The sequence below is a fragment of the Thunnus maccoyii genome, chromosome 4, assembly GCF_910596095.1.
Source record: "Thunnus maccoyii chromosome 4, fThuMac1.1, whole genome shotgun sequence".
In the NCBI taxonomy this organism is placed as follows: domain Eukaryota; kingdom Metazoa; phylum Chordata; class Actinopteri; order Scombriformes; family Scombridae; genus Thunnus; species Thunnus maccoyii.
Window position 1 is genome coordinate 18,425,681 of NC_056536.1, and position 21,442 is coordinate 18,447,122.

At 38.9% G+C, this 21,442-nt stretch overlaps 1 protein-coding gene across 1 annotated transcript; it reads right to left on the reverse strand.

Annotated features, from left to right (window-relative positions):
• Positions 1 to 2,627: 2,627 nt before the first annotated feature.
• On the reverse strand, positions 2,628 to 21,293 carry LOC121895453 (potassium voltage-gated channel subfamily A member 10). Its single transcript, XM_042408612.1, has 3 exons — positions 21,029 to 21,293; positions 6,161 to 8,080; positions 2,628 to 4,866 (listed from the first exon to the last, which is right to left on the reverse strand). The coding sequence occupies exons 2-3, from the start codon at positions 7,900 to 7,902 to the stop codon at positions 4,821 to 4,823; spliced, it is 1,788 nt and encodes a 595-aa protein (XP_042264546.1). The 5' UTR covers positions 7,903 to 8,080; positions 21,029 to 21,293; the 3' UTR covers positions 2,628 to 4,820.
• Between the last annotated feature and the right edge of the window lie 149 nt (positions 21,294 to 21,442).

Consider the following 21,442-nt stretch of genomic DNA (forward strand, 5'->3'; position numbering starts at 1 on the left):
CTAGTGACTGTACTGGAATACAATTTTAGTGACCTACCCGACCTTGCCAAGGATGCAGTTGGATTGACTGGCTGTGGCTTAAACCCCACAGTGCCATGAAAATATGGGGTGCACACAAACACATGCACGCACACACATTCTTGATAAATCACCAGAAAGAGACACTAGGATTAATATCAAAAGCTGTTTTAATCCTGGCTGATTTGATGGCTGATATTTGGATTTAGCATTTTGGATGGGTATATCATTTTCAAATATGAGTTTGAATCCATGGAAATGACTAGGCTTAACCATGTTTCTGTTCAAAATTCAGCTGTTATTGCAAGATTAAAAACCTGGATCATCATCTGACAAAGATTCTTTTTTAGAGAAGACACTCCCTTAATCTGTGTAATGTGTTAGTAAATTGGTTTAACAGTAACAAAGTATTCAATAAGTCTTTAAATGTTTAAACACTGACCAACACAGAGTAATGATGCATCAGTTTAAATGAGAGGTATAAAAACAATGCTAAATGGGGTAAGGAAACTACATATGTCAACATGTATATATGTCATCTTGGCATCTGAAAAAAAGTCTTTATATTTTAATATAAAAAAATATTTTAATGAAAACTTTTTGTTTCTGTAGCATGTCTCTGGAGAGTGTTGTGACTATCTGCTACTATCACTGACCATTTAAATATCACGTTGAGTGAATGGTGTATCAGCCAATCAGCCTTTTATAGATTCAAATATTAAATAAGTGCCTTCAGGGATAAAGCTTTTGAAAATTTTACACTCAACAATGGTACTAAGAACCAGCTGAAACATAAAAAAGTTAATTTGCTTTCCATTCGTTGTGTGTTTGTGTTTGTGTGTGAGGGAACAGATTTATGTGTGTGCCAGAGCTCTATTTCACTCGTAACCTATTTCCACACCTGTGTGTAACTTATCTATGTGGCTGACAGTCCATTACCAGAGACCAGGTAGCGTGAACTCTCCTTTCCCATCTCCTCCCGAGTAATGTTCATCCCCCATTTCTCTTTTTCCATTGGCAGCTCTGTTTTCACTCTTTGTCCTTGGATGTCCCTCTTTTTTTTACGGTCCTGTAGTAATAGTCTGTATCATACATCCATTCATCGTCTAGGATTCCTTTCAACCAGACAATGATTTGGGGAGCAGGAGTTGTCAAATAATACTCATCTGCACCTTTCAGCATCATTCTGAGAGTCTGAAATATTGGAAACACTGTGTTTGTGTTATTGTAACCAACCCTGCATAATAAAACAACAGCTGTGATGAGACACACAAAAAAAATCAGCTTGAAAGTTGTCTGTGATACATCTTAATCTGCATTGCTAATTAGACATATCTTGCAAATCAAAAGTTGTTATATTAGTTTTTGTTGTGTGTTGTGAGTCTGGAACAGTCAAATCTCATGGGTAATGTATATCTTCTGCATGAGCAATTAGGGAAGGACTTAACACCACCTCTGTGCTAATTTTTTTTTTAGTCTTTTTTGTCTATGTTTAGATTTATTTAAGTCTCTCAGGGCTACTGTTAACTTCTGATACATATACAGACTTTCATTGAAAAAAAAGTATTTGTAAGTGAAGTGCACCCAAACCTTATCGCTTGGCTTTGGGAATATGAAGGATTTCATTAAAAAATGCTAAATATAAATTAAAAAAACCCTGATGCTACCTGATATGTGTTCACATTATGATGGTGTACTCTTATGATTTATTTTCTTTTATTCGCTGTTTTAAAAAATCTATGCACATTAACAATATGAATATATTATATATTTGCAACAAGCAATTCCCTGCTGTCATGAGATGCCATCTTGTTAGTGCTCTGATCACTTCTCTGAATGTATCATATCTGGCAACCTACTATCAATATACATAAAACATTTTTATTGGTGCTTGGTATAAAGAAATCAGGACACCCCACTTGGAGAAAGTGGAAAATGCTTTTTTTTTTAATCCCTGTTGCTGACTGTGAGATGTATTTTAAATGATATATAAAATGGGGAAGTGATGTCTTATAATTTTGTTCTCCTGCCACAGATTATTGCTTTGAGTGAAAGAGATGCGCCGCATTTACTATATCCATCTGTTTAGCTGGCAGGAGCCTTCCTCAGTCTGAGACGAGGTGTTGAGGTGAGTCCAGTGAGAAGGGTATCAGGTGAAAGCAACCTAGCATCAATGGCTAACAGATTGCTCCAGGTCAACCAGAGACTGGCATCCTGTTGTTATCTGGATGACTTCCAGTGATACGGTTGCTACACTGCCCTACTTGTCTTGTTGATGTGACCTTTATCTTGGTGTGTGTGTGTGTGTGTGTGTGTGTGTGTGTGTGTGTGTGTGTGTGTGTGGAGGGGGTGGTGGGCACTAACATTACAGTGAAAGCAGAGACAGGTTACTGAAACTAATGATGAAATCGTATATAACAAGAGGAAACACTGATTGAGATAAGGAGAAAACAAAAGAACACTAACTCTGTTTCTCTCATGAGCACACACACACACACACACACACACACACACACACACACACACACACACACACACACACACACACACACACACACACACAGTTCTATAAACACATCAGAGCACAAAAAACATGAGGAGACATCATGTAAAATCCCAGAATATATTGCATCTACATTACAGTAAATCATATACTGAAATGTTATCATACGTACAAATACAAATACAGTGTACTGGTCTTATTGGTGTAATAAACCCCAGCCTGCTGTAGCTATGATGACGCAGGTAATCACTTCAGGCCAATCTACCTCTGAACTTGTACAACAGTGACTTTCCCAATGAGGGTCTGACTATATCATAACAACTGACTTCATTACCATAATCATCATCACCATGAAACTGATTGTCAAACACAGAAAACACATACATATAATCCCAGTTTCATCATTATGCTGAACCAGAAATCCAGACAAACATTACATGAGTCTAAAGCTATTTTGAGATAATATTATAGCATATTCCTGGATCTGAATTAACACGTCACTTTCCAAGATTTCTTTTAAACATGTTATAAAAGAAATACTAATACATTACACTGATACAGCATAATTAACATTTACTCCTGCAAAATAAGATGGGTCATAGGACATTTTGGCCCAATGTCCCATGACCCTGTAACAGTTCCCTTTATTCCCTTTATTCAGCAATTGTCTTTGGCTTCTATCTTCTTTGTCTCACTTTCTCAGTGTTTTTACATGATTTTACATGTAACTGAAAAGTTTACTTTCTTAATATGATATTCACAAATTTACAAAATTGATCATGTTTATAACATGAAATGCAAATTTTGATGCTGATTTGATCCCCTATACTTTGGACATGTTCAATTGTATTTTATGTCAGAATGTTTTTTTGTGGGACAGCATTTTGAAAAACAAAAAACTCCTCTTCAATTTTGTTGTTAAAATAAGATACAGAGTTAGCTGCTCACAAAAAAAGACAAAAGGCTTGAATGGAGAAAAGTTACAACTTTTTTTTCAGCCACATTCAAGCTGAAATCAAAAAAACTGAGCACATATGCATGATAAACATACAGGTATTAAGATTATGTATGGCAAAATTAAAAGTATCCCAACATTGCATGATTTAAGGCACTCTATTATAATACATACTGTGGAGTCAGATTGCTATCAATAGTGGAGGATTCTTGTCCATGCTACTTATCAAACAGAGTGAATAAATACAATAGAAATGCGATACATTTTTTAAATAAATTAATACAACTGGGCGATAATCTAGAAACTATACACAAGTTACTCATTCATGACACATAAAGGAACATTTTGTTTGGGATTTTTATGTGTTTTTAGTTTGTGTTTATGATTTTTTTTTTAACAACCTTGCTCTTATATGTGATTGGCCATTACTCCTATCAGTTATGATTATGCACATTGCACATTGTGGCAGTGGTAGCATCTATTGGAACCCACAGAACATGTGTCTTAGACACTGTTTTTAAAGATGAAAGATGAAAGGTAATGTCCACTATAAATGCCATCTCCAGTGTTACCTTGTGACAAGGAGTGTCTGGTACACCAGGGCTAGACCCAAATGCATGACTCACACAGTCAGTTTCCAAAACAAAGTCTTTACTAGGCAGGTTTGGTACATGGGCAGGCAGTCAGAGAAGGCAACAAGACAAAAAGGGCTAGGCAAAGGCAGAGTCAAAAAACAGATCCGGGGTCAAAAACACTAGAAGACAATAACTGGGATAATAATGCTGGAAAAAGGCTAAGACGAACTGGCTTAGGGAGCAGGGATCACACAGACTAAATACACAAAAGAAGTGAGGGTAAAGAGACACAGGTGGATGACATTAAGGGATGATGACGAAGACAGGAGTGGGAAACACACAAGGGCAGTAAGTGGATCTGAAACGGGAGGAGAGTTACATACCAAAATAACACAGAAAATTCAGAACTAAATGGGAAAGAAAAAACAAAACATAACCTAAAGACAGGATGAGCCATGAAACCTTGTTAAACTTGTAGGAACTGTGTGTTGCACAGACAGAGTTACATGATCTGTTACTCACCTTTCCATAACCTATTAACCATTGTACAAATACAATGATTTGTCAGCTATTCCAGCAGCAGAAAGGTAATTCCTTTAAACTGAACCAGGAAATAGCTCTGCAATGCAGTGGACAATTATAATCATGTGAACATTTTGGGTTATGACATTTAACTTTTGACTTTACTTTTCATTAAAGTTGGAGTGTGGGACTTTTGTCTCCTCCCTCTGGCAGTGAGAGTTATTAAAAAAACACTATTGACACGTGCTTACCTCATGGGCTCCGTGTAGCCTACTCTGTTGCTACTGGTGTGGCTGTAAAACAGTGAATACATTTTTTTGAGTGTCACACAACTCCTGCAAAATGACTCGTTTCACTATCAGAATTTAATTCATTTGGCCAGATAACATTTGGAAAGTCTAGAAGAGCCACACAATTCAATTATTTTATCACCATTGAAATTAGCAGAGGGCTAACCAGAAGTTAGCCGCTTGGCCGGCAGAAGTCTCTAGTGTGCATGCTTTGCCCATAGAGCATGCATGTTCATTTATATTTAAAAGTTCTGCACTGCAGATTTTGCAGACTTGATTTATTTAAACCTTTCTGAGACCCTGAGCTGTTTTAAGAGTCCTTAACACCTTAATCTCTAAAGTGAACCCCTGTCTCCTAGAAATTACTGTATATTCATATATTAATAAACTGTGACAGCAAAAAAAAACTTACACTTTGATTTCTGTTCCAATCTAGCAGTACAATATCCAATGGTAGTACAGCATTATTAATCTTTTTATGGTTACTTTTAGACACTGGCAGCAGTTGTTTACATCAGAAAAAGATCATTATTATCATTTAACTGAAACCACAATCTTCACTAACCTTAACCAAAGTGCCTTTGTTGCCTATTTTTTATTTATTTATCTATTTTATTTGTAAGGGACCATTTACAGTGTTAAACATAAATGTTACCATTTGATGTACTGTACCAGAGTTAGCTTATAGCTAATTTTCATCTGCAGTCCCTTCAACCACACACCAAACACAGGATTCTGGACACTGGTGTCGACATCCTACATTTTGTACACTCGCCATCCATGTTTGCCAACACAATGTGATTGGGAAAACAATTTAGTAGTGTATAAACATAAAATTCTACGAGACAGGGTTGCCACTGTGAAGCTGGTGAGTAAAATATTATAAGAAATAGGATTAATGGCCAAACAATGAAACCAAATTATAATTATAATCTTTTAAACATATATACCGCTGAAATATAACAATAAAGGATGTTATTCTCTTTCTATGCAACTAAAATTCTTAAACCAAAGTAAATTTAAAATATGTTGACATACAAATCCTGAACATGAATGTAGTGGATTCTGTCCATTATCTTCACTGAGTCGTTTTCATATTAGACACAAAAGAGGTAAGTATGGTACATCTTGTATATCATTATAAAACACATTTTTCACAAATGGAATATCTCATTGATCCCATTAGATCAAAATCAAAACAGTTTCCTCTATATTCCTTTCTTTCATATTTCTTTCCTGCTTTGTGGCAAAGTCTTTCTAAAATACTCCCTAAATACTGTTCTTCTACAGTTATTACCCTTTGCCCATCTGCCAGATGCCATTGGCTTTATTCAGCGAGGTGTTGCTACCCTGTTTGGTGTCTGTGTCAGACTTCATGGCTTGTTCAACAGCATCTGCCATGGGCAACTTGTCCTCTGCTTCTGTCTCTCTGTGGTAGAAGTAGTTGAAATTGGAGACAATGACAGGAACAGGCAAAGCAATGGTCAGCACACCAGCAATAGCACACAAGGTGCCCACCATTTTACCCCCCATGGTAATTGGACACATGTCCCCATAGCCTACAGTGGTCATGGTAACAACAGCCCACCAGAAGCCATCAGGTATGCTGACAAACTGTGTGTTAGGCTCATCTACTTCAGCAAAGTAGATAGCACTGGAGAAGAGGATGACACCGATGAAGAGGAAGAAGATGAGCAAGCCAAGCTCACGCATGCTAGCCTTCAGAGTCTGTCCGAGGATCTGTAGTCCCTTGGAGTGACGCGAGAGTTTGAATATACGAAACACCCTGACCAGACGGATGATACGCAGAATGGCCAAAGACATGTTCTGTCCTGAGTTCTCTTCAGGCGTTGTGACCAATTCTGTTACCACAGTAACAAAATAGGGGATGATGGATATAATGTCAATGATGTTCATGAGGTTGTGGAAAAATTCCTTTTTGCTAGGACAGACTAAAAATCGCACACACAGTTCAAAGAAGAACCACGCAATGCAGGCCGTCTCAACAATGAAGAAGGGATCAGTGAAAGTTGTAGGCTGTACACCAGGTGGAGCCACAGAAGTGTAGCCTCTGGATTGGTTGAAAGGCTGTACTGCTGTGGGCACAATTGTGTCAGTGTCATCTCTGAATTCTGGCAGTGTTTCCATGCAGAAAATAATGATGGATATGACAATTACAAAAACAGATACCAGTGCTACACCCCGGGCCGCATTGGAGCTCTCTGGGTACTCAAACAGCAGCCAGAATTGCCTATAGATATCATTATCAGGTAGAGGGATCTCAACATCCTTTATGAATCCCTCATCTTCTCTGAACTGCTCCATGGCCTCGTTTCCAAGCTCGTAGAACAGAATTTCATCAGCAAACACATCCAGGGGAACATTAGCTGGACGTCTGATCTTACCCCCTGACTGGTAGTAATACAAGATCCCGTCAAAACTGGGTCGGTTCCGATCAAAGAAGTACTCGTTCCTCATGGGATCAAAGTAGTCCATCCTCTTAAAAGGGTCTCCTAGCAGCGTGTCAGGAAACTGGTCCAATGTTTTGAGCTGTGTCTCAAAACGCAGACCAGCAATGTTAATAATGACTTTCTGGTCTCCATCATTCAGCCCTCGTTTATCTACAAACAGATCCTCGCAGCACTCCTTAGTGAGCCGGCTGAAGATCATCTCACTCTCCTTAGTGCCCTCACTTCTTAACAGCAATTTCCAGTTGGAGATCATACTGGCACAGCTAGTGCGCCCCTGTCTGCTTGGAGTTGGCATTGTTGGAGACTGTGGTACTCCCAGTGTATGTATCTGTGGAATGGGCAAAGACGAGGTGGAATCCCAAATGCAGGAGGTCACTGAGGGACTGTGGTGGGAAGGCGTAGAGGATGGTTGAGGGATTTGCAGACGGTAGCTGCTGCCTGGGCTGTTGTGCTCTGGGGGCATGTCCACAGTGAGAGCTGTGGTCTCATCAGCATCAGTGTCCATTTCATCCTCAAGGCTGCCATCAAGGTCATCCAGGCTTTCAAAGTCTACCAGGGCCACCTCCATGGCTGCAGTTCAGCCAATGCAAAGCTGTAGGACCCCAGGATAAGACAATCACACACACAGAGACAGACAGATGGGAGGCTCAGTCGTCAGAATCAGCAGCAGAGCATCCAGTCTTCAGCAGAACCTACAGTAACAGGACAAAGTGACAACCGCCTCTATTTTTTTCCCCCTCCAACACCTGTAGAATGAGAGACAGAAAGAGAGAGTCAGTGTGTTTTTGACAGTGCATGCTTAAGGGCTTTGTTTGGTGTTAATTAACAAGTGACAAGAATATGACGTCTGAAAGCACATGTTCTATCGTGACTCCTTGTGTCTTAGATACCTATCTCTTTGGAAACCAGCAGTGAGAGAAAGAGAGGTGAGAGAGAGAGAGATACAGAAATGGGGGGAGAAAGTGGAGGAAGAGGGGAAGGCAGCAAAATGATGGAAAGAAAGAACAAAAAAAGATTTTAACAACAGGAGGAGATTCCACTTCTTTTTGACAGAAAGACAGAAGTAATCTTCTTGCTACTTTTTTGACAGTCTGTTATTGTGGAGACAGTGTGATGATTCATGTACCTGTAAAAAAAGGAGACAACAAACACAATATATATATATTTTAATTTGTTTGTAAGTGTAGCTTATTTGTTACATGTTGAAATATTTCTGGTTGTTCAAATCATTTTTCACACATACCGATCAGCCACAACATTAAAACCACTGACAGGTGAAGTGAATAACAGTGATTATCTCATTACAACGGCACCTGTCAAGGGGTAGGATATATTAGGCAGCAAGTGAACTGTTAGTTCTTGAAGTTGATGTGTTGGTGGCAGGAAAAATGGGCAAGCGTAAGGATCTCAACGACTTTGACAAGGGCCAAATTGTGATGGCTAGACGACTGGGTCAGAGCATCTCCAAAACGGCAGGTCTTGTTGGGACTTCCGGGTATGCAGTTGTCAGTACCTACCAAACGTGGTCCAAGGAAGGACAACCAGTACCTGGTGACAGGGTCATGGGCACACAAGGCTCACTGATGCACGTGGGAAGTGAAGGCTAGCCCATCTGGTCTGATCCCACAGAGGAGCTACTGTAGCACAAATTGCTGAAAAAGTTAATGCTGGCAATGATAGACAGGTGTCAGAACACAGTACTTCGCAGCTGCATATGGGGCTGTGTAGCTGCAGACTGGTCAGAGTGCTCCTGCTGACCCCTGTCCACTGCCAAAAGCGCCTATAATGGGGGTGTGAGAGTCAGAACTGGACCATGGAACAATGGAAGAAGGTGGCTTGGTCTGATGAATCATGTTTTCTTTTACATCATGTGGACGGTCAGGTGCATGTGCGTCCTTTACTTGGGGAAGAGATGGCATCAGGATGCACTATGGGAAGAAGGCAAGCTGGTGGTGGCAGTGTGATGCTCTGGGCAATGTTTTGCTGGGAAACCTTGGGTCCTGGCATTCATTTGGATGTTACTTTGACACGTATCACCTACCTAAACATTATTGCAGACCAAGTTCACCCCTTCATGGCAATGGTATCCCCTAATGGCAGTGGCCTCTTTCAGCAGGACAAAGCACCCTGCCACATTGCAAAAATTGTTCAGGAATGGTTTGAGAAACATGACAAAGAGTTCAAGGTGTTGCCTTGGCCTCCAAATTCCCCAGATCTCAGTCCGATCAAGAATCTGTGGGATGTGCTGAAAAATAATTCCGATCCATGGAGGCCCCACCTTGCAACTTACAGGACTTAAAGGATCTGCTGCTAACGTCTTAGTGCCAGATACCAGAGGACACCTTCAGAGGTCTTGTGGAGTCCACGCATTGATGGGTCAGAGCTGTTTTGGTGGCATGAGGAAGACCTACACATTATTATGCAGGTGGTTTTGATGTTCTGGCTGATCTGTGTATTTGGCTACAACTAATTATATTTTTTAGGGTTTGTGCCCAATTTATAAAACCTAACCCCAAGCTCTCTTATTATCATACACACATTATTTGTCTTCCTTTCTCTTTCTTACATGAACATATACATAACACCTTCTCATGGGAAAGGGAGTTGAGGTACACACCCTGTATATCTTTGTAATGACCCCAATGAAGGTTGTAGGAGGAGAAGATGGTGCAGGGTAACTGGGACTGTGCATACATTAGTGCATAATTAACTGGCTGTGGAATGATAGCATGGGCCTCACTTCCTCCAGACACCAGGGCTCTCATTTGAACTGCACTGTGCCATTTAAGTCTACTGTTACTGTTACTGTTTAAGTCACTGTTCCTGTTTTCCTGTTTGTGTCTGCATTTAAATTTACCCACTACTTTTCATCGGCATAAACATCAAAACAAATAGTAACTTATCTGTGAAGTGTGCATGTGTTTGTCTGAATGCTGTGTGTGTGCTTATACTGTACATGTGTGTATGTGTGTGACCGAGTGCTGATGACTGCAGATGTTTAATTAAAGACTCCAGAGATGAGTCACCTCCTAAAACCAGTGCCAGTGATACCAATCCTGCTGGGAAATAGAGAGAGAGACAGAGAGAGAGAGACCGAGAGAGAGAGAAAGAACAAGATGGACCAGCTGAGTGAATAAGGAGGATGACATGAAAATTGTTGGGAAGACGGATGTGGGAGGAAGGACGGGGTGGGATGAGGACAGAATGCAAAAGAAGGAAAGTGACAATGAGATAGAATGGGAGTTGATAGGTGGGTGGATGGATAGACAGGATGATGAGAGAGCAGCCCTGACAAAAGAAGAGGGGCGGCTAATCAAGAGCAGAAGAAACAGATGACGATGAGTGGGTAAAAGAAGCAAAAACTGTGACAGACTGTGCATACTGGAAGAGGGCTAATTTGAAACTGGTAAAGATGTCTAATGAGAACAAGTCAGAAACAGAAGAAGTAAGACTTAAAGGATTGTAAAAATAAGATAAAATTACATAATAAATTATATGATAAAGACCAAATCAAATCAAACCCTCAAGAACTCTCCTCCCCTGCTCCTCTCCTTTCTCCTCTCCTCATTATTTGACCCTTTGAGCAACCAGAACTTTTTCATGATCCTAAAATAGAAGCTGCAAACCAGCGCACCCTGACAACAGTCCTGCTGTAACAATAGATCAATACCTGGAAATTAGCCCGTGATATTGCTCTGCTTGACCAGTTCCTAATGTTTTTTTTCAATAATTCAATATGGCATCAATATTTAATTTTACTTGATGCAACAGAAAGAATTGCCAACTACTAAATGTCTGTCTCTGAAAGTAATGGAAAGTGACTGCTGTGACTGCCCAAAAAGACAAATGGTTTCCAAAACAGATGGACACACTGATTCAGCTATTTACCTTTAATTACAGCGGGGCCAAGATCTGCTGAGAGTGATATGTCCTCTGAGTGAGATTGAGACATATGAAATACGCTCTCTGTTTTAATCATATCATTTCATAAGCTGCAATGCAAAAGCTGCTCTGCACTCTCACTAGAAGAAAATGGGAAATGGGAACTATAAACTACTCAGACAGGTTCACAAAAAGAGCGCCAAACAGCAACACAAACACAGCTTACCTTCCTTAGCAAAAGCTCTACAGACCATGTGTGTACAATACGCTGTATGTGTAAAATAGCAAAAACAGGAGAGGGAGAAAAGGTTCCTCCACAGGTTCTGCTACTGCTGCAGCTTTCTTCTACCTTCACAACTGGGATCAGAATGACTAATCTATCACAGACTACACTGGGTAACCTTATGCTGGAGTAGAAACCAGAGCTTTGGCAAAGGCCACATGTGCACACACAAACACACACAAACACATGCAAACAAGCATGCAGAAACACAAACAACTTGTTCAAGATTGCTTCACTTAGGTATATCTTATTGTTATTATTGTTTGCAAGCAATTGTGTGTGTGTGTGTGTGTGTGTGTGTGTTTGTGTGTGTCTGTATATAAGTGTACGTATCTGTATGTGTGTGTGTGTGTGTTTAAACATAAGTGCAATAAGCTCTCGGGTGATGTGCTCATGGCCTCCTAGACTAGAACGGTGTGATTACATCCTCAGATCTCTTCATGCTTGACTCACTCACCCTACACACACACAAGCACACATACACACATACTCACACACACTGATAGGCCGTCTCCATATCTGTCTTATTTACGGTATCACCATAAATAATGGATGTTTAACAAATCCATTAACATGTTGAACGAGAGCAACATTGACAGAGGATCCAAAGCTTCCTTCCTCACTCCACACAGATTTCCACTTTCACTTTCAACTCAGTAAAATCCGATATTATCACCTCCTTGAACTCTGTACTTCACTTTCTTTAACTGTAAACTTTAAACTGTGCAGGTAGAGAACAAGCATTATTAATGAAATACAGTCTAAATTATGAAAACTCCATCTCTCACCTTCTACAGTCAAATATCTTCCATCATTAGCAGGAAACAAAAATGAAATTTAAACTCTTGAAGGGTTAGGGCTAGGTATTCTTTGGCTCCCGCAGGGGTTACAAATGGTCTTATGTCACATTCCACAGATTGACACTCAAGACACACCCAGCCATACCTCCTCACACTGTAAAACATATTTGTACGCACAGGCATGTAAGGAAGCTGTCACTCTATTCATATAATTTCAAGAGCATGTATGAACAACACCTTGTCAACGCTGATTAATCAACATGTCTTATTCTGTTTCCATTCATATTTGTGTAATTGTGAGATGACTTAAATCCTGTTTTACGTTCTTCAGTTTGATTTGTGACTAAATTTAAAGTACTCATGCAAGGATATCAGTTTTGTGCATTTCAGCCTAAGTAGGGTCATCATGAGAACCAGTCACGAACATATTCACATACAGTATATCTACTGTACTGTATACAATATATCTACTGAATGTGAATATGCAAATGCTCAAACAAAAACATTCCCCCCAAAAAACAACAGCAAAAAATCTATACAACCAACCAATTAAACAAAAACAAAAAACAAAAACAAAACTAACACATACTTGCAAATGCTTAAACACGTCCTCCCCACAAAAAACAACAAAAATCTATACAACAACCAATCAATCAAACAAACAAAACCAAAAACAAACAAAAACAAACAAAACACCCCTGCCCTAGTAAACAACCAACCACCCAAATCAAAACAAACAAACAAACAAACACAAACAAAAACAATATACACTGACAAATGTTGTACATTGATATAAAACACTGAACGAGCTTTTAGTCTCATGAATTAAAAGATAAGCCAGTGTGGATTACATATGCAGATATGTGCTTAAACCCTAAGCAAACAGTTTTGTATATAAATATATATATGTATATAATATTTTATATATTAAAAATTGAATCACAATCAAATCAACTATGCTATTTGTTTACATACTGAAATTTAAGATTGCTCTTTTGACTTCTTTCCATTCAAATAATGTCATGACTATCTGAGGTTCTGTGTTATATTTGAAATTACAATGTTTTAACACATTGGGGGGTTAGGAATTGATTTTAGGATTAACAGGGCTTTAAAAAAATGGAAAAATTAATGGAATGAAAAATGAATAATTACTAGATATTTAAGATAAAGAGTTTGCCAGACAACAGCAGCTGTGCTCTGTAGCAGTGCTAAATGCTTGAAAGACGGCAATGTGACCTTGACTCGTGGTTTTACAGCGTAAAACAGAGGTGTTGTGTGGGGCCCATGCCAACCCATAGTGCTCCATCTATTCTTGCTATTCTATTAATACACAGCGAATCATAGTGGGAGAAACCCATGAGATAACAGCTCTTGCCACATGTGATGCTCTAATGTACACAAACACAATATTGGAATCTGCATCAGAAATATGGTATCGCATGCTGTACATTTTAGTAAGCTAACCCCTGTGACTTTACCATGTGTAAACATGAACAGATGTTCAGGCAGATCTAGCTTAACTACTAGCCAATCCCTTCCTAGCTGGTTGGCAAGAAATGCATGTATGTCCAATATCCAATTTTTAACGTACACATATCATAAGTCCTCATAACATTTAGTATTAAGCTTTTCTGATTTGATTAATACAACAGAGGATTTACAGTGTTTCCACATTTAGACAAAGTTTGGTAAATGAAAAGCATTCACCAAAAACTTACATTACCAGTCAGTTTAGAAGCATAGTGTGAAGACTGATCTACTTTTGCACTCTTGTGCAAATGTATAAACATATATTAATGCACATTTATTTGAATCATGTCACATTTATGTCCCCTCCCCACTGACAACACATTAGGTCCATTTTGTTTGTTTGAGGAGGAACTTGATTGCTGATGTCAGACCTTTCAAGACATACTGCAGAAGGTTTTTAAAGCTATAGAGGTCAAACTTGAGACAAACACAGTTTATTACAGCTATTACGTCTCCCAAACCTACTACTATGGTTTAGAAGCAGACATTAGCTATAGTAGGTTTTTGTCTTTGTGCACGTGTATGTGTGTCCTAAGTAATTCCACTCAGGCTTGAGGCTTCATTAAAGTTTTATGTGATCTTTTCCTTGCAGCTGATCCATGTGAATATTCCACATTTCAATCTTAGAGGACCTCGGGTCTGATTTTGTCACAGCTGATCCTAATTAGTCACCTGGAAACATGGGTAGCAGTTTGCCTCTTATTCTTCTAGTTCATTAGTTCTTTAATCTTCTTACGTTTTCATGACTTTTAGCCCTTTCATTTATTATTTCTGCCATTTTTCCTTCACTGTACTGTACTGAGGTATAGTATATGGTACTGTACTATACTAATAATGTGCTAAACTACATACTGTATAAACTATATACTATGCTGGTAAACTGTTATGTAAATTTGCTCTAACTATTATGTAAAGCTCTGCTGCAGTTGTTCATGCTTCCTGCTTAATAGACAATGTCTGTGTCTAAATGACTGTTCACTCTCCTCATCACATACTGGAGTCCTAATTTCAGCATACTTTACTGAATAATATTCATTATCACAAGAATAAATCTGCAGTGTGCCAGATGTTTGTGGCTGAGCACAGTTGGTGTATCTGCTAAGTGCGCTTACACAAGCGTGCAGGCATTATGGTTAACTTTTCACTCTGTGTAGAGAACCTTGGGAGGCATTCTTACTTCATGATGTACAGTACATACAGTATGGTTGACCTTGTATGTTGGACCCTTTGTTATGCTCCTGTAATTTGGTGATGTGGGGGGTCTTTGTCTGTGTGAAGGCATTGGTTGGTGAAGCTGATATTTTTGGACCAGAGTTTTGACCCTATTAAGCAGATTAATGCAGGCTGGGCAGCTCAGTGCCATAAGCCGAGGGATCTCTTCCGTTGGATCAACACAGATACTTGCGAGCCATCACAGATAGGCACACAAACACAAAAGTAACACACACACTCACATACATATATATATATATATATATATATATATATATATATATACACACACACACACACAGGGGAGAAACATAATGCTGCCTGAGTCATATTTTTCTCTAATGTATGAGACAGAAGGTGCAAACTGAACATACAAAATGTTCACTGTTAATATCTTACAACTGCTATGCCTGTGAGTGAAAATTCTATTTAAGTTATGGTTAAGCCACCAAAATAACTTGGTTAAAGTTAGGGAAAGATTCATACTCAATTAACAATTACAATTTACAATTTCATAGAAGCAGATTTTATTTTATTTTTTCAGTCCATCAAGTGCGGAGGTGTTCACGAAAGAGCTAGGTTTTTAGTCTTTACTTAAAGATTAAGAGGGACTCGGCGGATCAGATGGAGTTTGGTAACTCGTTCCAGAAGGGTCTTGCTAGCGACCTAGGGCCCTGTTGTGGTGGTGGTACCAGGTGCCACACTCGTCATACTACTGCACTTCCTGCAGTCATACATGTTCAACATCTACATGCTCCCACTGGCTCAGATTATGGAAAACAACAAAATATGTTACCACAGTAATGCAGATGACACACAAATTTACATGACCTTATCACCAGGGGACTGTGGTCCAATACAAGCACTGAATAAGTGCACTGAACAAATCAATGATTGGATGTGCCAGAATTTTCTTCAGTCAAACAAAGATAAAACTGAAGTAATTGTTTTGGAGCCAAGGAAGAGCGATTAAAAGTCAGCACTCAGCTTCAATCAATAATGTTAAAAACCACAAACCAAGCCAGAAGTCTTGGACTTAGACCTGAATTTCAACAGCCACATTAAGACAATTAAAAAGTCAGCCTACTATCACCTGAAGAATATATCAAGAATTAAAGGATTTATGTCTCAGCAGGATTTGGAAAAACTTGTTCATGCATTTATCTTCAGTAGACTTGACTACTGTAACGCTGTCTTCACAGGTCTCCCTAAAAAAATCGATCAGACAGCTGCAGCTGATGCAGAACGCTGCTGCTCGAGTCCTCACTAAGACTAAGAAAGTGGATCATATCATTCCAGTTCTCAGATCTTTACACTGGCTTCCTGTCTGTCAAAGAATTGATTTCGAAATACTACCGTGGGCTATAAAGCACCGAATGGTTTAGGGCTGAAATACATTTCTGATCTGCTGCTACATTATGAACCATCCAGACCGCTCAGGTCGACTGGGACAGGTCAAAACAAAACATGCAGAAGCAGTATTCAGTTTTTATGCTCCATGTATCTGGAACAAACTCCCAGAAAACTGCAGGTCTGTTGCAACTCTCAGTTCTTTTAAATCACACCTGAAGACTTTTCTGTTTGCTGCTGCCTTTAATTAAACCAAATTTGAAGGTTAATATCTTACACTGCACTGTAACTTTTATTCTCCTGTTTTATCTGTCTTATTCTATTTTAGCTTCTTTTTTATTTCAAAATTTAACACTTTTTAATTGATGCCTTTTATGCTCTATGTTAAGCACTTTAAATTGCCTTGATGTTGAAATGTGCTATACAAATAAACTTGCCTTGCCTTACATTTACAAGCACATACTATTAAATAGCAATACAGTAATAATAATAATAATAAATGTTAGCATTACAAACAATTTCAGACAGTATTACAGATGGAAATTTAGAATATATTTTAAATTATCAAGCATCTCGAGCTTTTTTACAATTACAATTACAAATGTCCATTTGGCAATGCAGGTCTCAAAACCAGAGCCAAACGCTGTTTCTCATTTAGCTAAAAATAGATGCAAAATAGACTCATAGTGATCTTCAGTGGCAGTAAAATGATGCACACTATCCTGTACGTTTGTACAGAGTATGAACGTGTATGTGTGTGTAATGATTTTTATTTGTGGATGCTGTGAATGAGAGTATTATTGTTTTTGCAACATTGGTTACATGACAACTTGTTTTACCTCAATTATTCAGGTTAACTTCACTAATTCATGTTATTATACTATAAAATTCATTGCTGTATATTACATATTTTAGCTGTAAAAAAATCCTCATTATTATTTGGGATTTTTAGGGTTGCAGAATTAAATGTTTATCATTATTAATTCAGTAGTTTTTTCACCATCACCTCTAATTCTGTTGAAATTATTGTAGATCTGTAACATTCAACCTGAACCATTAATTGCCTCTTTACTCAATTCATTTTAGCTCAAAATGCAGTCATATGGAGGAAAGTTGTGAGTGTAAAAAGGAGTGTGATGTGAATACCAAGAGAGGGAAGTTGGGTGTTTTGTGTTGTGCACCTTGCTGTGTTAGCATTGATTAAAGAAGATTATTCTAAGGGAAACTGTGGATTGATTATTACCATAGTGACTAGTTATATCAAGAATTCAGGGATACCAGTACATCATTTTGGATGACACAACCACATCACACTGAATTAAAGACAGCTGATATGAGTTTTCTTGATAAAATGCTAGAAAACATCAAAATATCATTTTTACACATACCCATCCCTACTCCATGTGTCTGTGTGGAGCAGATTTGTGGTCTACATGTGGTCTCCGCAAGGCATTCATAAGATGTAAGCTGCTGATGCTGACATGGGTGTGTCTGCAGGCTCCAGGCCAAGTCCCTGCGCACAGCAGCTGGGACCCAAATCCTCCCTTGGCATTTTGACAAAACCCACACATACTACAGCAACAACAGCACGAGCAAAACGCAGCCAAAATCACTTCCTAATAAATTATAAACTTCCTGTAGAGCATCTAAAAACAGCACATACAGTAGGCCTACTTTAGATATTGACAGAACTGTTGGCAATTATACTCTGGCTTTCCAACAGGTACAGACATCTGTTTTTCATTCAATCAGAGAAATAAATCAACAGATTAAGAAGATTTACAGCTGTATTATTGAGGTCAATATCTCAAGCCCACCCACCGGAACAGAGATTCGGGCTGTCCCCAAAATACTGCATTTAGCATGCTGTGCTTTAGATTCACACCTACCTCTCAGTCAGAGCTATTCAATGGTTAAAATAAACATCTAGAGATAGATAGTGTATACATACTCTTTAACCTACTGTTCTGGTTCAAGAAAAACATAGATAATCTCTGAGGTAGTAAGCCTATTTACTGTAAAGTAGTCACCTTTGTAGTTACATTTATTTGCTTCAGTGCCGCTTTTGAAGTATCGAATACTGAAAAAAAAAAGAAAAAAAAGCCAAATCAACACTCTGACAGAAGGACATCCTCACTTACTGGCACAGAGATTGACAAAAAGACTGATGTGCCAGCATGGGTCTGTCTGTCCTTAGGATGAAAGTGTTACACACCCACCGACACGCGCGCAGATATCCAGCCAGAGGCTAATCATTGTCAAAGCATAGTTGTACATAAATAGTACATGCTTCAACTTGATTCTTCATGATAACGGCAGGTTCAAATTTACAGCACACCAGATCATACACTTAAACAAGTACCCCAGAGAACAAATCGGAGTATTTTTTGATCACATAAAATATTCATGCAATATTCGTTCTTCGAGATTCTGTTTAAAAGTTGCTAAATCTTTACTGGTGCATGTAAGTACATATCACCTTTTTCTGACTGAGCCACACCCACTTCAAACTAGTGAGAAGACTACAGGAAAAAAACCCTCACAGAAATCTAGAAATGTGAAATAACCAACCCTGTTCTGACTTTGGCAGAGAATAGTATATTCCTATAGGATCCCATTACTCCTAAAGCTGACTGAGAAAAAAATCATGACTCGTTCTGTCAGTCTAAGTGATCTCCCTACCATATATAGTTTCTCATATTTCCTGAGACAAGAGAAACTGAAAAAAGGAACAAATGTTATTATCTCTTCCCATTTCCAGATTTTTTTCTTTAACTTGTTGCAAAGAACAGTTGTGTGCCAGATGACAAGCATCGTCCATTGTTCCACAAGCAATATCGTGCCATGTCTGCATTACCTTCCCTTACAAGCATTCATATAAATGTCTCTTCATGTAACTAAACTTCATTGAAATCTGAATGACTATCACCTATCACAACGTAGTAACAGGTTATTTCCTCACAAAACAGAGCCAAAATGTTAAATACTGTCCTTAATTTTACCCCAAGAGCAATGAAATACATGCATGACCTCTATTTCCTCCCACCCCACCCCAGCATTCTTCCTCCATAGTGGGGATTAAGCCTGTCTCATTTACAGAAATATTGCATTATGTTTTAGAAACCCTTTTTTGTGCCAGACTTTTGTGCCAAAATACGGCCATCTGGTCTGACTCTCTATTACATATCACTAATCTCAGGTGCCGTACAAACAAGCACACACGCACGCACGCATGCACGCACGCAAACACAGATGCCAAAATACACCATGCATATTGAGTGAATCACCACATCTGCTGTTAAAACAACCATATGACACGCTGTGTACCCCTTTTGACCCCTACAGACTTTCTTTCTCTCTCTCAACAACAGCTTGGACAGCATGGACTCATTGCAACAAGTCTACAACTTTTTGTTTACCAGCTTGTGAAAAATGTAACTGCTGATGTTAAGGTAAATAAGAAAAAGGGTAAATTCATTCACAATTGTTTCACATACTGTATTTAAAGATAGTTAAACATCTTATCCTTAAAACAAAATCTTTGCTCCATAGTGTGCTATAAATACCACAACAGGTGGATGGAGGATGGAGGTGCGGTGGAGATTTGAGGAGTTCTGGGGAAAATGAATGAGACGCTTAAATATTCAAGGAATCTCAAATCAGGCATTCAGGTTGCCCCAAAGCTCATTCTGTCTCCTGCATGATGGCAGGAACAGTGTAGACTGAACCATTGTTAGTCACCAAGTACTTGAAAGAAAGTTTGCTTAGAGATAAATTATAGTTTGAACTTCAATGGCAGCATGTAACCCTGCATGAGACAGAGGCCAACGCAAACAGCAACAGTGCATAAAATGGTGGTGGAATTACTCAGGTGATCGGTATCTCTACCTCACACCTTTTTTCATACACAGGAAAAAAAATTACACATTGACAAAAGAGCAATATAATGCTGCAGAGGCATGTTATCACCTCTGGCCAGATGTTGGAAATAATAAGTGACACTTTTCACCTGAAGGTTTCCATTTCATACATTTCAAAGTTACAGTAAACATCCTTCTTTTTACTTCATTACATTTTTGTGCCAGTTGTATTTTCGGCTTTCTTTGCAGATTAAGATTTTACATTAAGTCATTAAATATCATAGCAATAATAGCTGTTTATACTCATAATGCAAGAAAAATCAAGCAGGTGCTGACTTTCCTAAATCCTGAACATCTTTGACAATAACTGGAAAATTAGAAAATGTACATCACAAGACAAAATGGTCCTAAAGAGTGCTGAAATAATATTCCCAAACTCTACATAGAGAGAAAACAAAATATCACTTGAGAAATGTTGACATTTACACAGTTTCAGAAACAACTTTTTATACATTCAGTGAAAAAACATATAGTATGGAGAGATTACAGGCCCTTCCTGTTATTCTGTTTGCCTTAACGTCAAGTTTTCCATTCCTAGCTTTATTTAGAAATATTTAGATGAAAGCTGTGATTTCTCAGTTGATCCAGCGACACACAGTAACGCCGCTCCTGCAGCGCGACTGTGCAACAGCTGGTTGAACTGAAACGATCTCACAGAAACCGTGTTGAAGCACTTGTTGAAACACACTGTTTAAGGAGAGGAAAGTAGCCTACCTTCATTTCCGTCACGATCCCACAAACTTCCGGACGTTGCTGGTGAAAGTTTGGCGCTCCGGGCCGTGCCGGAGGCATGGTTAGTGCGCACTGGATCGACTGACCACAGCGCGCATCCCGTCACCCCGGTGCTGACCACACCGACAGCAGGCACGGTGGAGGTCACCCCGGGGCCAGATGTGAGAGTGATATAACAAGAGCATGATTACGTTTAATTTGGCCAATTCCCTGCTTGCAAAATCCCTGTTTTTCTTCGTACTCAAACCAAAAGCTGTGTCGCTTTATCTCGAGGGGAGGGACAGAGAGAGAGAGAGAGAGAGAGAGAGAGAGAGAGAGAGAGAGAGAGAGAGAGAGAGAGAGAGAGAGAGACTTAGAAGATTAAAAAGGGTTGTTTTCTAACCTCTGCCGGCTGCC